Genomic DNA, 16837 nt, shown 5'->3' on the forward strand with positions numbered 1-16837 from the left:
TCCAACTTTCAACTGTTCATCTTTTGCCTACCTATTCCACAACTTCCCACTTACCAAATATTCCAAACTTTCAATTTTGAAATTCACCACAAATTCTCCAAATATTCTACATTTCTCAAGTAATTCAACACGTTTCAACATCGTTCGGCAGCATTCCCCGAAAAAGTTATTCATACATTTCGCCTTCACACGCAATTTCTCCAGAAATTGCAAAATTCTAGTTTCTATTAAATGTAGCATACAATGTCTCTGTATTAGCATGAGCGGTCAAAAAAAGAAAAGGGGGGGGGGGCTTGACATGTTGAAAATTTGGCTCTTCCTCTGCCCCGTCCTCCATCCTTTGATTGGTATTGTTTTACACGACGACACACTCTTGCCAAGTGTCCCCGTTTTCCACAGTTCCAACAGTCCAAATTTGAGCTGGAGTTTGAATTGAATGGCGGCCTGCGTCCTTGTTGGTCTCTAACTCTTCCTCTGCCCCTTTGGGAACTTCGGAAGAAGACCGTTGTATCTTCATCTAGATCATTACCATCATCTAGATAAAATACATCAGAACATTTGCTTTTCTCAATCGGCGCAACACAAGCAGCGTCTGCTTCCACCAGTTGCCTAAGTCGGGGGGTGAAACAGTGAGGAGCGCATTTCTACGATGTTGCAGATAAGCACTCTCAGCTGCATCATCGAATGAGATGCCACTGTGCACCCAGAATTCTTTTCCAAATCTTAATTGAATCGTGGTCTCATCACTTTTTATCTTTCCATTCTTTGTCTCTTGAATTTGTTCTCTTTTCTCTTGTGAAGCTTTCAACCACATTCTAGCACAATCCAACTCTCTCTCTTTCCTTTTCTTTTTCTGTCCCTTTGTCGTCCTATCTACACTCTCCTCCAAAACATCAACCACTATCTTCCACACTTCAACTTTCAACTTCCCTTCTACTCCATACTTTTTCTTCCACTTTGGCATGTATTGCATACAATTAAGAAATTTACCTGCCATGTACTTCTCATCTCCTTCAAGAGCTAGGGATTTACCGTTCTTATTTCTCATCTTAATTCGTTTTTTTAGGTTTATACAATTTTTACAATTTCTTCTTTTCTTTGAGGATCCTCAATGCAGGTTTAAATTGACCTTCCACCAAATTCTCTTTGCAGTCAATTTATCCTACCAGTTGCACTCTCTCAACCACACAACATTCATGCAAACAGCTTGGAACAGCGGACAAAAAGAAAATAATCTACGCCCTTCTTCAATTAAGAAAAAGAAGCTCTGTTCTTTTTCTTAGCCCGTTCCTTCCACTGGGACTTGAACCCAAGCTGTTCTTTGGCCGGAAAAACGTACAAAGAAAAATCGACACTCTTTTTGGATTACCAAAAAAGAAGCTCCGTGTTTCTTAGCACGTTCCTTCCACTGGGACTCTAACCCAAGCCAGATCCCTCAGCTTGTCAGGAAGAGCTTCAACTCCCGCCTTCGTGTCCCTCGGGGGGATCTGTGGAGGGTGCTTCGGGAGTACGGGGTGCCGAGCCAACTTATAAGGGCGGTTCAGTCCCTGTATCACCGATGCCAGAGTTTGGTCCGCATTTCCGGCAGTAAGTCGGATTCGTTCCCAGTCAGGGTTGGACTCTGCCAAGGCTGCCCTTTATCACCGTTTCTGTTCATAACTTTTATTGACAGAATTTCTAGGCGCAGCCGAGGCTTTGAGGGGGTCCGGTTTGCGGACCGCAGCATCGCGTCTCTGCTTTTTGCAGTCAACGTTGTGCTGATGGCTTCTTCAGGTTGTGATCTCCAGCTCTCACTGGAGCGGTTCGCAGCCAAGTGTGAAGCGGTCGAGATGAGGGTCAGCACCTCCAAATACGAGTCCATGGTCCTCGGTCGGAAAAGGGTGAAATGCCCTCTCCGGATCGGGGATGAGATCCTGCCCCAAGTGGAGGAGTTCAAGTATCTTGGGGTCTTGTTCACGAGTAAGGGCAGGATAAAGCGCGAGATCGACAGGCGGATCGGTGCACCGTTGGCATTAAAGCGGACTCTGTACCAGTCCGTCGTGTTAAAGAGAGAGCTGGGCCAAAAGGCAAAGCTTTCAATTTACCGGTCGATCTATGCTCCTACCCTCACCTATGGTCACGAGCTATGGGTCGTGACCGAAAGAACGAGATCCAGGACACAAGCGGCCGAAATGAGTTTTCTCCACAGGATGTCCGGGCTCTCCCTTAGAGATAGGGTGAGAAGCTCGGTCATCCGGGAGAGGCTCGGAGTAGAGTCGCTCAGCTGGCCTGGGAACGCCTTGGGTTCCCCCGGGATGAGCTGGATGAAGTGGCTGGGGAGAGGGAAGTCTGCGAGTCCCTCCTGAAGCTGCTGCTCCCGCAACCCGACCCCGGATAAGCGGAAGAAGATGGATGGATGGATGGATGGATGGATGGATGGATGGATGGATGGATGGATGGATGGATGGATGGATGGGATAACCTACATGCAACTACTTCAAACTGTATGTCTTTTCTATAACACTTACCAAAGAAAAACAGTTCCGATCAACAACAATCTATGAATCACAACTACAGAGTTAACAAAAAGGATAGGAATTCCTTTGAACTAAATAAAGAACATGTTGCCTGTGCGAAGGAGCTCTGCTCATAGCTAGTGAAGGCCTCTTGCAAGAACAAACAGAAAGGACAGGAAGGATACATAAAACTGATTAGGCGTTTAAGGACATCCCTGGAACTAGATCAAAAGAACTTTGTTGAACGAAAGGAGTTCAACTCATAAAATATAAGGCCCGACGGAAGGAGGACGGACGGACGGCAAAGACATTTATTTACATATTTCATAATACATTTTCACATTTGACAACCTATTAACAAATCTTGAGACGTGTGCGTGTGCTCTCATGCGTGTACGTGTTTTGCTATTTACAAGTTATCTGCCCAAAAAAAGACAAATGTAAGAGATACAGATATACAGTAAAAAAACTTTGTGGATATTTTTAACTAAGAATTTCTTTATTTAACTTCAATATAGTTACTTGCCACCAAGATACCACAAGTGCCAAACTACCGTTTTTTCCGTGTATAGTGCGCCCCCATGTATAGTACGCACCCCTAACAATGCCATGCTGATGCTGGAAAAAAGCTTGTACCCATGTATAATACGCACCCAATTTTTATGAATTTTTTTAATTTTATTTTAATTTTTTTTTTTTTTTTTTTTTTTTTTTAAGTCCCAAAGATCGTCACACACGCAGGGAGGCAATGGGTCCCATTTTTAAAGTCTTTGGTATGGTCTTAACTAGGCTGGATGTCATTTTTTTTGTTGGCGTTGATTTCTCCGACTGCCCCTAAACGCACCACCGCGCTCCGTGCGCAGGGGAATGAGGCGGCTCTGTATGGGAGATACGTTGAAGAGGAATAAAAACAACCTTGGAAACCAAAACTTGCCCCTCGTCGTGACTCGGAGCCGCAATAAATGTTTCGGATTTGTGTAGGGTACATTGTGACAGATGGCAAACTAGCAGGTGATCGAGCGAGCGTCTGATACAAGAGCATTGCGGTCGTATGGAGCGTGTTTGAAATGAACAGCAGAGACGAAAGGAACAAGGCAAAGTGTTGTGAAATAAAATATTACCTGTAATACGCATTTTGTTATTTGCTGATTGAAACTGCTAATTAAACTGTGAATTGAAACTAATAGGTGGAGAACTGAACTCTCGCTCTTTATATAGCTGACGTGTCTTGCGCAACCGTTCTGCGCATCTGTAATGGCGGCCTCCGTATGACGTCCGGTCCGCGATGGAGATTAAAAAACAAACAATATTTGACAATAACACACCATCGAGGATTGCACCATCGCATCAAACGATGTGTCGTCAATTATGAATTTTACTAAGTGTGTTGGGCAGGATGGCTGAATGCGATGCGCGATTGACAACAAACAAGAAGAAAGGTGAGTTTTATTTCGGGGGAGATTTGTCATGTCCCGTCCCCAGTTTTGCTATGTGTCTAGGTTGCCATAGTTTCTGTTCGTGTCACCCCGCTCTTCCTGTGTCACCTCAATCGATGTAACGTGTTTTGTATTTAAGTCCTGTCTGCCCCTCGCTCACCGTTGGATCATTGCATGTGTTACTGTCATTCTGTTCCTGTCTTTGGTAATGTCACCCTGTCTTTTTGTTCCACGACTTTGTCGGTCAGTCCTGTTGTTGGTTTTGTTGTACCATGACTTTATTTAAAAAAAAAAAAAAAAAAAAAAAATTAAAAAAAAAATAAATTAAAAATTTTTTTCTTTGTACCCATGTATAATACGCACCCCAGATTTTAGGACAATAAATTAGTAAAATATTGCGCACTATACACGGAAAAAAACGGTAATTAAACTGTCTCATGCTATTGCCTAATCCTCCGTCTTTGCAGCCAGAAATGCTACATTGACTGTCATTAGAATCACAGTCTAACCATCTAAAACCATGCTTTCTATCATCTCAACATGTCATTTTAAAATAAAATGAGTCATATTTAATATTTCTGGTGATTTACAGATTTCAGATAACAACACTATCATTTTAGGCAGGCTTGTGAAGCTCTATTCTTCAAGTTTAAGAATGTAAACTCATTATGATTTTATTGTATTTTGTTTGTGTGTCCAGATTTGTGCAGATGTACCAAGGGGAACTCCAACTTGAAATTCAATAATATGCCTTCCTAATTTGCAGGTATGGATGAATTGATGGAAGTGTCCTTTTCACCAATTGCTGAAACAGGCAAGCCAATGTCTCGCTGTGGCAAGTGCCGTCGATTCATGAAATTCATCCAGGTAAGCATATTACCTGTTATGTATAAATATATATACAGTGTGTGTGTGTGTGTGTGTGTGTGTGTGTGTGTGTGTGTGTGTGTGTGTGTGTGTGTGTGTGTGTGTGTGTGTGTGTGTGTGTGTGTGTGTGTGCGTGCGTGCGTGCGTGCGTGCGTGCGTGCGTGCGTGCGTGCGTGCGTGCGTGCGTGCGTGCGTGCGTGCGTGCGTGCGTGCGCGCGCGCGCGCGCGCGCGCGCGCGCGCGCGTGTGTGTGTGTGTGTGTGTGTGTGTGTGTGTGCGCGTGCGTGCACACAATGAAATCTATTAATTCAAATGAATGAAGAGAAAGTCTTGTTTTGTTCATATAGTATAGGATGTACCGGACTATAAACCGCAGGTGTTTTAATGTTTAATTACCATTTGTAAGAGAATACAGTAATCCCTCACTACTTCGCAGGTCACCTATCGCGGCCTTGGTGCAGTGCGGATTTTTATCATTGATTGATTGATTGATTGATTGATTGATTGAACATTTATTGATCCCCGGGGGTGGGGAAATTCAGGCCCCAGCAGTATCCATACCACAGAGTGGGTATACAAAAGACACACAGATGGCATGAGCGCAACTCAATAGGCTCTCATAAGGCTGCCACACAACGGCGCCACAAGGAAAGCCAGAAAGTGCGAAAGATAAAAGCCAGCAAAGTAAAGCAAAGCAAAGCAAAAAGACAAAGGGAAAAAAAGTAACAGCAGCCAACCAGCACCCCTCAATATCAGAGAACACCCCAAAACACACAAAATAGCCTCCACGGGGTCCATTGACAGGTGTAAGGGCAGTCCAGTTCAACGGCGCAGAATGGACTGTGGTCGTGAATCGGTGAAAACATCACAAACCAGGCAAAACGTGTGAGCAGATCTCAATCTCCTATACGTATCCACTTTTCCACTCCGTTTGTGTCACCAGAATCTTCAGCATCTCTGAATTGCGCTTTGTTTTGTTGTAACAAATGAGGCAGGACAACCAAATGCAACATGGGCTTAATTGGGCAAAGTTTAAAGGAAACAAGGTGGTCTGGAATGCCGGCAGAGCAGGACTACGAGGCAAGCTGATAAGCCGGTCAGCGAGCTCGCGTCTTGCATCATTGAAGCAGAAGGGCATAGCAAGCTTTTTAAAGCTATTTAAGAAGTATTTAAAGATACAATAAAGTGTTTAAAAGTTATTACTTGTACTTTATTGTATTTAAAATTAAAATTATAAAAGTCTTGTGCGGCCATGACACGTTCACACTTTAAAATTTTTAAAAATACAATAAAGTACTTAAAAATAAAATTATAAATGTCTTGTGCGGATGCCCTCACGCTGGGCTCCAGGGGTGTGTCAGCCGGTCAACACTGCAAGAGCAGAGCGGAGCCGTGACGCTTAAAATGTTTTAATAAGTGTTTAAAATACAATTACGTATTTAAAAGTACAATAGAGTGTAGAAATCATATGATGTACTTTTCTGTACTTTTTATTCTTGGGAAGGAAGTGAAACCAAAATTTGGGATGGCACTTGTCCAAATCTATGAGAAAAAAAGAGACTTACCGGATTTTCCGGTCGCAGTTTTTTTTCATAGTGTGGCTGGGGGTGTGATTTATAATCAGGAGGGACTTATATGTGAAATTATCAACACATTATACCTTGATCATTAACACATTACTTACTTACTAGTAGTTTATCACTTCACATGTTGTTTTCACTTTAAACCCTATGAGGGCGATCTAGGCCTGTGGAATAATTGGAACTGCAACTGAATATGAGTCTGAATCCATCCACTAATTTCCAGAGTCAGCTGAGTTGTTTATAACACAGGGCACGGATTGACAAAGGGGACGAAGATTTTATTGGATTTTATGACTTGGAGTGACACGGATGGTTCGATAAACTTATTTATGTCAGTTATTTGAAAAATACAGGACTGTCTCAGAAAATTAGAATATTGTGATAAAGTTCTTTATTTTCTGTAATGCAATAACAAAAATAATTTCATACATTCTGGATTCATTACAAATCAACTGAAATATTGCAAGCCTTTTATTATTTTAATATTGCTGTTTATGGTAGCGTAGCGTCCTGTACATTTGCGCTATATTCTGACTGTCTGCTGTATTCACACTTGCTCCTCTTATTTATTTATTTATTTATTTATTTATTTATTTATTGTGTTATTCGTTTATTTATTACCGTTTTTTTCCGTGTATAGTGCGCAATATTTAACTAATTTATTGTCCTAAAATCTGGGGTGCGTATTATACATGGGTACAAAAAAAAAAAAATGTATTTCTTTTTTTTAAATTTTTTTTTTTTTTTTTTTTAAAGAAAGTCATGGTACAACAAAACCAACAACAGGACTGACCGACAAAGTCGTGGAACAAAAAGACAGGGTGACATTACGAAAGACAGGAACAGAATGACAGTAACACATGCAATGATCCAACGGTGAGCGAGGGGCAGACAGGACTTAAATACAAAACACGTTACATCGATTGAGGTGACACAGGAAGAGAGGGGCGACGCGAACAGAAACTATGGCAACCTAGACACATAGCAAAACTGGGGACGAGACATGACAAATCTCCCCTGAAATAAAACTCACCTTTCTTCTTGTTTGTTGTCAATCGCGCATCGCATTCAGCCATCCTGCCCAACACACTTAGTAAAATTCATAATTGACGACACATCGTTTGATGCGATGGTGCAATCCTCGATGGTGTGTTATTGTCAAATATTGTTTGTTTTTTAATCTCCATCGCGGACCGGACGTCATACGGAGGCCACCATTACAGATGCGCAGAACGGTTGCGCAAGACACGTCAGCTATATAAAGAGCGAGAGTTCAGTTCTCCACCTATTAGTTTCAATTCACAGTTTAATTAGCAGTTTCAATTAGCAAATAACAAAATGCGTATTACAGGTAATATTCTATTTCACAACACTTTGCCTTGTTCCTTTGGTCTCTGCTGTTCATCCTAAAACACAAAGGCGCTCTTTAAGCAATGCGACAGTGAGCGCCCGGCGCGCTGCGGTTGCGCGACCGCACCAAATTAAGCTCCCTGCGCAGTGCGCACTGAGGTCCACTTAAATTTTAGAAAGTACATCAGGACTTTTAAAATATCTTCTAAATTTCAGCGACGGCTCTGTCACTATAATGCGCGGTCGGCGGCGCGCTACGGTTGAGCGTTCTCTCTCGCACTCTCTCTCTCGCTCTCTCTCGCTCTCTCTCGCTCTCGCACACATGCGCACACACGCACACCGGGTATCATACGGAGGCCGCCATTACAGATGCGCAGAACGGATGCGCAAGACACGTCAGCTCTATAAAGAGCGAGAGTTGAGTTCTCCACCTATTAGTTTCAATTCAGTTTAATTAGCAGTTTCAATCAGCAAATAACAAAATGCGTATTACAGGTCGGTCATATTTTATTTCACAACACTTTGCCTTGTTCCTTTCGTCTCTGCTGTTCACTTCAAACACGCTCCATGTGACCGCAATGCTCTCGTATCAGAAGCTTGCTCGATCACCTGCTCGTTTGCTGTCTGTCACAATGTACCCTACACAAATCCGAAACATTTGTTGCGGCTCCGAGTCACGACGAGGGGCAAGTTTTGGTTTCCAAGGGTGTTTTTATTCCTCGTCAACGTCTCTCCCATACAGAGCCGCCTCTTTCCCGTGCGCGGACGGAGCGCGGTGGTGCGTTTAGGGGCAGTCGGACAAATCAACGCCAACAAAAAAAATGACATCCAGCCTAGTTAAGACCATACCAAAGACTATAAAAATGGGACCCATTGCCTCCCTGCGTGTGTGACGATCTTTGGGACTTAAAAAAAAAAAAAAAAAAAAAAAATTTAAAAAAACATTCATAAAAATTGGGTGCGTATTATACATGGGTACAAGCTTTTTTCCAGCATCAGCATGCCATTTTTAGGGTGCGTACTATACATGGGGGCGCACTATACACGGAAAAAAACGGTATTTATTCATCACTCTTATTATTCATTCATTGTGCCTTGTTTTTATTTTGTGTTGCTTGCTTGTACGTATGTCGTGTACTATGTCTTGTCACCGTGGGATGGTGGAAACGTAATTCCGATTTCTTTGTGTGTGCTGAAGTGCTCTATGAAGATGATGATTTTCATTTTCCAGCATGATCTGGTACCTGCCCACAATGCCAGAACCACCAGTAAATGGTGTACTGACCATGGCATTATTGTCCTCGATTGGCCTGCCAATTCCCCTGACCTGAACCCCAAAGAAAATTTGTGGGGTATTGTTAAGGAGAAGCTGAAAGACACCAGACCCAACAATGCAAATGAGCTAAAGGCCGCTATTGAAGCATCCTGGGCATCCGTAACACCTCAGCAATGCCACAGGCGGATTGCCTCCATGCCACACCGCAATGATGCAGTAATCCGTGCAAAAAGATTCCCAACCACGCACTGAGTGCATTAACGGACATTTTCAAATGTTTGATTTTGTTTTGCTGTTATAAATCTTTTTTTTCCCTTGGTCTGAGGAAATATTCAAATAATTTGAGATAGGATATTTGAGTTTTCTTAAGCTGTATGCCATAATTAGCAATATTAAAATAATAAAAGGCAATATTTCAGTTGATTTGTAATGAATCCAGAATGTATGACATTTTTGTTTTTTTAATTGCATTACAGAAAATAAAGAACTTCATCACAATATTTTAATTTTCTGAGACAGTCCTGTAGTTTATAGTGTAGTAACTTGTATATAGATAAAATTCTGTAGTTTCCGATTGCGGGAAGAGAGAGCCTGGGCGCGTTGTTAGAGTGAGGGTACACACCAGGGCTGTGGACTCGGTTCGGACTCGGACTCGGTCGGACTCTGTCATTTTTGCCGGACTCGGACTCGGTGCTTATTTTGACCGAGTCCACCGAGTCCGACAATAAAAAAAAAAAAAAAAAGGCAGGACGCAGCCAGAGAGTGTCAGGTTACAGTCAGCGCGATAGGAGTTGGAAGAAGCAGTAAAAACTCCACCAAACTCGTCGTAATGACCCGTGATATATGTTATCTCCTTACTATTTTCCAGGTATTTTCTTAGATAGCAAGAATAGGTCGGACAACGACGTGAATGATAACTGCTTTATTACTTATTCACAGTGCGTTCACAGGGCGTACCACAACAACACAGACTGCCCATCCCACTTCCGGGGTTTTTCTACTACGGAATTTGAGTTAGCCCAAAATACACATCTCTTCCCCTCTTACAATGAACCTGCCTGATGCATGAACAACATAGTCTTATGCACCTATAACTTGACATCTTCAAGATCTATCAATAACTACCATTAAACAATTATCATATATGGTCCAGACAATTATGACAATAATATTCCCATGAAACCTTAACTTTGGGTGAGGGTGGACTACTTCGAATTATACAGAATTATAGCGAAAAACCGATGTCGTACGGCGTCGGCACTGTTGTTTTCAATAAAAACATGAAGAACTCACGTTTGCGTCAGTCAATTTTAATTTTTATAAAGGATTATTCTCATTTGATGTCTTTAAATTCATCCGCGTTCTGCCATTGAAGCGGGGTGCATTCAAAGACCAGTCGTACAGACGGAAACGTTTTGTAATCAAATCTTTCATAACGAGAATGATTTGAGTGAGTTGATTTGAATGAATAATTGAGAAGAAATTTCAGGTCTGAAGGCTCCTTTTGTCCCAAGCAAAGTGACAGATGGTGGGGAGGGGCGATAAAAATTGTAAAATCAATTCACTCAAATCATTCTCGTTATGAAAGATTTGATCACAAAACGTGTGTGGCTTTTTCTTAAATTAACACGTTTGACATTGCTATCGTGTCAGCTTTTAATTATATTGCGCTGTCATGTTAAAGCAAATTAATAAATGCAACAATATTAATTTGCTTTGAAAATACCTGAGTAATAAAATAAAATTGATGGATGGATGAATGATGATCACAATTAAGTATAAAGTCTCCTTTGTAATATATACTCCTTGTAGCCTGTACCCAAAAAGAGGAGTTTATTTGCGTCGAGGTTTATGCAAAGAGCTCACGTAATTATATTGTTGCGTTTTGTTGAAGTGATTGAGTGTTCCGTCTGTACGACTGGTCTTTGAATGCACCCCGCTTCAATGGCAGAACGCGGATGAATTTAAAGACATCAAATGAGAATAATCCTTTATAAAAATTAAAATTGACTGACGCAAACGTGAGTTCTTCATGTTTTTATTGAAAACAACATAGTGCTGACGCCGTACGACATGGGTTTTTCGCTTTCCAAATAAGGGGTCGTCAGTAATTGTCACAAAACTGTTGTAATTATTTAGATTTTGATTTAAATTAGCCTTGAAGAAAGACTAAGCAGTCACATGAATTAACAGAAAAAATGGACAGCCGGACTCGGACTCATGGTCAAGAGGCCGGACTCGGACTCGGTGCAAAAATCCGACCGAGTCCACAGCCCTGGTACACACACTATGTCTTGGCGCGTATGTTGAACTCTTTTTTTGTGAAATAAACAGCCGATTACTCGCCCACAACTTGCCTGGTACTTTGGTAATGCTACAATATAGTTATATAAGCCTGTGGAATAATTGGAAGCACAACTGACGATGAGTCTGACGTCAGCGGCGCATGTACTTATGGAGTCAGCAGCGGCATTGTTAATAAGTGACACAGAGGGTGAAAAATTCAGTGGATTTAATGATTTGGAGTTACATGGATGGTTTGATAAACTTGTTATTTATGTTAAATTTGGTTGAATAACTGTTAATATGTTACGTCAGGCACGTTCTCAGTTCCTCGTTTATGTAACGTTAGCATACTGTATCGTTTAGCCTGTTGTTGCCTATTCATGTCTGTTCTTGGTGTTGTATTTTGTACTCCGGTGCGACTTACTAAATACCGTAATTTTCGGACTATAAATCACTTTTTTTTCATAGTTTGGGGGGGGGTGTCGACTTATACTGAGGAGCGACTTATATGTGAATTTTTTTACAAATTTTCAAAATTCAAAAAAAAAAAGGACAAAAGTTAAACTGCGATAAACGAACCACAATGTAGCAAGGGATTACCGTAATTTTCCATGTATAATACGCCCCCATGCATAATACGCACCCTAAAAATGGCATGTCGATGCTGAAAAAAAGCCTTTACCCATGTCTAATACGCACCCAAATTTTGACTTTTACTTAAGTCCGTAAACGTAAAATTATGTCAGAAAAAAGATCATCTTTGGGAACAACCGGATGTTATTCTGCCGGTCAGTATCACTGCGCATGCGCTAGCGAACTCGATAGCGAAGAAATGTTTCGGATTTGCGTAGGGTACATTGTGACAGCAAACGAGCAGGTGATCGAGCAAGCGTCTGATACGAGAGCATTGTGTTCGTGTGGAGCGTCTTTGAAGTGAACAGCAGAGAAGAAAAGAACAAGGCAAAGTGTTGTGAAATAAAATATTACCTGTAATACGCATTTAGGTAGAGAACTGAACTCTCGCTCTTTATATAGCTGACGTGTCCGTTTTGCGCATCTGTAATGGTGGCCTCCGTATGATATCCGGTTTGCGATGGAGATTAAAAAACAAACAATATTTGACAATAACACACCATCAAGGATTGCACCATCGCATCAAACGATGTGTCGGCAATTATGAATTTTACTGACTGTGTTGGGCAGGATGGCTGAATGCGATGCGCGATTGACAACAAACATAGATAGAGAACTGAACTCTCGCTCTTTATATAACTGACGTGTCTTGCGCATCCGTTCTGCGCATCTGTAATGGCGGCCTCCGTATGATATCCGGTTTGCGATGGAGATTAAAAAAAAAGTATATTTGACAATATCACACCATCAAGGATTGCACCATCGCATCAAACGATGTGTCGTCAATTATGAATTTTACTGACTAACTGTGTTGGGCAGGATGGCTGAATGCGATGCGCGATTGACAACAAACATAGGTAGAGAACTGAACTCTCGCTCTTCATATAGCTGACGTGTCTTGCGCATCCGTTCTGCGCATATTGTCATGGCGGCCTCCGTATGATATCCGGTCTGCGATGGAGATTAAAAAACAAACAATATTTGACAATAACACACCAAGGATTGCACCATCGCATCAAACGATGTGTCGTCAATTATGAATTTTACTGACTGTGTTGGGCAGGATGGCTGAATGCGATGGGCGATTGACAACAAACAAGAAGAAAGGTGATTTCAAGTTTTATTTCGAGGGAGATTTTCTTCAAAAATTGTTGTACCCATGCATAATGCGCACCCCAGATTTTAGGACAATAAATCTGTTAAATTTTGCGCATTATGCATGGAAAATCACGGTACTGTAATTTGAATTTCAAGTGACGTCAGTGGCGCGGCGGTTGTTTACATATAGGACAAAGATTCGATCACGGGATGACGAAGGGCTCCACGTACTATCAGCATCATTAGCGGCTTTGTTTGCAAGTGACACGGAGAACGAAGAGTTTGAAGGATTTAATGATTTGGAGTGACACAGAAGGTTTGAAAAACTATTATGGATTTTACGCACGCCCGGTGCTACTCTACGGAGCTCTCTTTCACCTCCGTGGATTGAAGTCGGGGGCCGGCGCTCGGCCGGGTGGCTGTCCAGGGACGGTGGATGGGGCTCGGACATGGCTTTTACGCACGCCCGGTACTATTCTATGGAGCTCTCTTCCACCTCCGTGGCTGGAAGTGCCACCTCCGGGGGTGGAAGTCCACGCCGCCACACACCTGAAAGTCGACGCAGGTGCTTGGGGCCGTGTGGTGGTGAACTCTTTATGTAATAGTTATTTGATATATTTTATTTCGTATAGCAACTTGTATGTTTTTATCGTTACAGTTCAGTACTTGTTGGCTAGTTCAACTCTTGTTTTGTTAAATAAAGAGACGTTTACCAAACCCACGTCTTTCCTTGTACTTTGTTCACGCTATAATATAGTTATATACTAGATCTGTGGAACAACAACGAGGCTTGTCTTGTTGACAAAAGACGAGGAATTTGATCGATGGATTTAATGATTTGGTGTGACACAGATTGTTTGATAATATTGTTGTTTATATGATAGTTATTTGATATATATTTTATATATTGTTATATGGCTCTGTGGAATATCTAGAATATTTAGACGTCAGCAGTGCATACGCGGCATCGTTTCCATAAAGGACGATCGATGGATTTAATGAATTGGAGTGACACAGATGGTTTTATAAACGTGTTATTTATGTAATAGTTATTGGAATAACTCTGAATGTTACGTCAGGCCCGTTCTCAGCTCTTCGTTTGTGTTTAGCATACCTATCGTTTAGCCTGTTGTTGCTCGTTCATGTCTGTTCTTGGTGTTGGATTTTGTCGAATAAGTTTCCCCCAAAATGCGACTTGTACTCCGGAGCGACTTACGTATATGGTTTTTTTCACGTTATTGTGCATTTTATGGCTAATGCGACCTATATTCCGGAGCGACTTTTAGTCTGAAAAATACAGTTTGTTTTTTTTCTTCTTTATTATGCATTTTATGGCTGGTGCGACTTGTACTCCGGAGCGATTTATGGTCTGGAAAATACAGTATTTTGAAATGACTCACCGCTAAAATTACAGTACTCAATTTGCGTCCTTGACCTGATTGAAGATTAATTCTGTGTCCCTTGCGTCTGAATTTAAAGTAGCTTTAGTCGTCATTGACTGGCTATGACATGTCCGTAGTGAATTGTAATTTTTAGTCAGTGTCAAGTACTTTAAAAGCCTAAGCCAAATGAAAGACATGGGCGGACCTGCAATGAGTCATCATTGACTTATTTGAGGCAGGTTGACCAAACAAATCAAACAATTATTGCCAATACCAAATTAAAAGATTTTAATGTTTGTCAAGGGGGATAGATTATTTTCTTTCATTGTAAGAAACAGCATTTTGTAATCGTGACGTTTTTATGGTCAGGGCCAACAGCTGTCACTTTTATTGTAGTAGACTCCAGGTAAAGTAAAAAGCAAACTTTTGTGTTTAATTTAAAAAAATGACATACCTTCTTAGTAAGAAGTTCCTACACAAAATACTCCTTGGCTCCACAGCTTAGAAAGCACATAATAGAACGTGCGTGCGTGCGTGCGTGCGTGCGTGTGTGTGCATGTATATATAATTTTTGTAGTACAGTGATCCCTCGCCTTTTCTCGCTTCATCCTTCGCGAATGTGCTACTCTGCGGCTTCATAAGTGATAGGTAAACCGTCTTTAAATACACGCTGATAGCGCGGCGAGTGCCTCTGAGCAATGTGCTTCACTGCAGACGTGACTGAGTTCAAGTGCAGGAGGCGGCATGTGGTCATGCGTGAGGGAAAAAGCACCAACTAGTGCAGGAGTCGCGACATGTGACAATATCACATGTTTTTTCTTTTATTTACTGTAAAGGTACAATACATGCACAGAACAATGTGGGAATGGTTATTAAGGGAAAGGTAAAGGTTAATGTAGCGTCAAAGTACTGGGGAGGGTTTAAAAAACTTTAATATTGTGTATTGGATCCCAACTCTCTTCACTGGCTCCCCATTAAGGAGCGTATCATCTTCAAGACACTCCTCACCTCCAAAGCCCTTCACCACCTGGCTCCCACTTACCTATCCAACCTCCTCGTCTCCTACTGCCCCAACCGTCCCCTCCGATCCTCCAATACTTCACGTCTGACAGTCCCAAAATCTAAACTCAAATCCTCCGGTGACAGAGCCTTCTCGTGCACATCTGGAACTCTCTCCCTCAGTCTGTCTGTGACTCACCCACACTCCCCATATTTAAGTCCCGTCTAAAAACTTACCTCTTCTCTCAAGCCTATGACCTCCCCTACCCATAACTGGTTTCCTCTTTTAAATTTTATCCCATTGTCTCTTCCCCGTCCCCCTCCCCTCATGTATGTCTTTGCCTTGTTCCCTGTCAGCGTCTTTGGGTTTTTGAAAAGCGCTATACAAATTTAATGAATTATTATTATTATTAACACAACAGGAGATTCATGTGCAACCATGACTCACTTTTGTTTTCTTCTATGCATGATGTCCCCCAGGTTAGTGTAGTGTGGCAATTCTCTTGACGGACACTTTGCATTGCTTTGCAAGATAAACTATATTTCTAATGAACTTACAATACACCTATGCCCTCTTGCGGGCAAGAAGAAACACCCTGTTGGAAATTTCAACACATCCATCCATTTTCTGTACCACTTGTCCCCACGAGGGTCGCGGACGTGCTGGTGCCTATCCCACCAGTCATTGGGCAGGAGGCAGGGGACACCCTGAACTGGTTGCCAGTCAATCATAGGGCACACAGAGCTGAACAACCACCCACACTCACACCCACAGGCAATTTCTCAATCGGCCTGCCATGCATGTTTTTGGGATGTGGACGGAAACTGGAGTGCTTGAAGAAAACCCAATCAGGCATGGAGAGAACATGCGGAGGTGGAATTGAACCCGCACCCTGAGTTGTGAGACGGACGTGCTAAACCAGTGCACCATTGTGCTGAAATTTCAACACAGTGGTGTTTAAGTTTCAAAATAATGTATATACCGTATTTTCCACAGTATTAGGCGCACTTGAAAACTTAAAATTTACTCAAAAACCCACAGTGCGCCTTATAATGCAGAGCGCCTTATATATGGATCCATTGATGAATTTGTTGATCCATACTGGTTGTACACAGTGCTCTGCCAAAATGTTTCAATACGTTTTAGTACGACTAGTAAATTACAATGTCGCATCGCTTCCCAGCATTACGGCAACCGTGGTCAGGGGGCGTCACTGAATAGCTGTTGTACCCGCGAGGCTATTTCATTTCAAAATAGGCTGTTCCGTTCATGTTTTCGAGTGCGTTTACGGATCAATATCCAACGAAATCATAAATAAGCAGCACCAATGTGTTAAATCAGTCTTTAGTCGGTTCCGATCACTTTTATGGGAGAGAGTTTGAGAAACGTGATTGTTTACAGGGGGTTGCCACGACATTTTGCTGAGGCTCAT

The 16837-nt window shown here is 41.9% G+C and overlaps 1 protein-coding gene across 4 annotated transcripts in view; it reads left to right on the top strand.

Annotated features, from left to right (window-relative positions):
- Positions 1-16837, top strand: part of top3b (DNA topoisomerase III beta) — a 136938-nt gene that overhangs the window by 110926 nt on the left and 9175 nt on the right. For all 4 annotated transcript variants that reach the window (XM_061277746.1, XM_061277748.1, XM_061277747.1 and 1 more), the window contains one exon: positions 4698-4798. In XM_061277746.1, the coding sequence (XP_061133730.1) occupies positions 4698-4798 (101 nt within the window). The remainder of the gene's footprint in view (positions 1-4697; positions 4799-16837) is intronic.

This window comes from Syngnathus typhle, linkage group LG5 (genome assembly GCF_033458585.1).
Source record: "Syngnathus typhle isolate RoL2023-S1 ecotype Sweden linkage group LG5, RoL_Styp_1.0, whole genome shotgun sequence".
Classification (NCBI taxonomy): Eukaryota; Metazoa; Chordata; class Actinopteri; order Syngnathiformes; family Syngnathidae; genus Syngnathus; species Syngnathus typhle.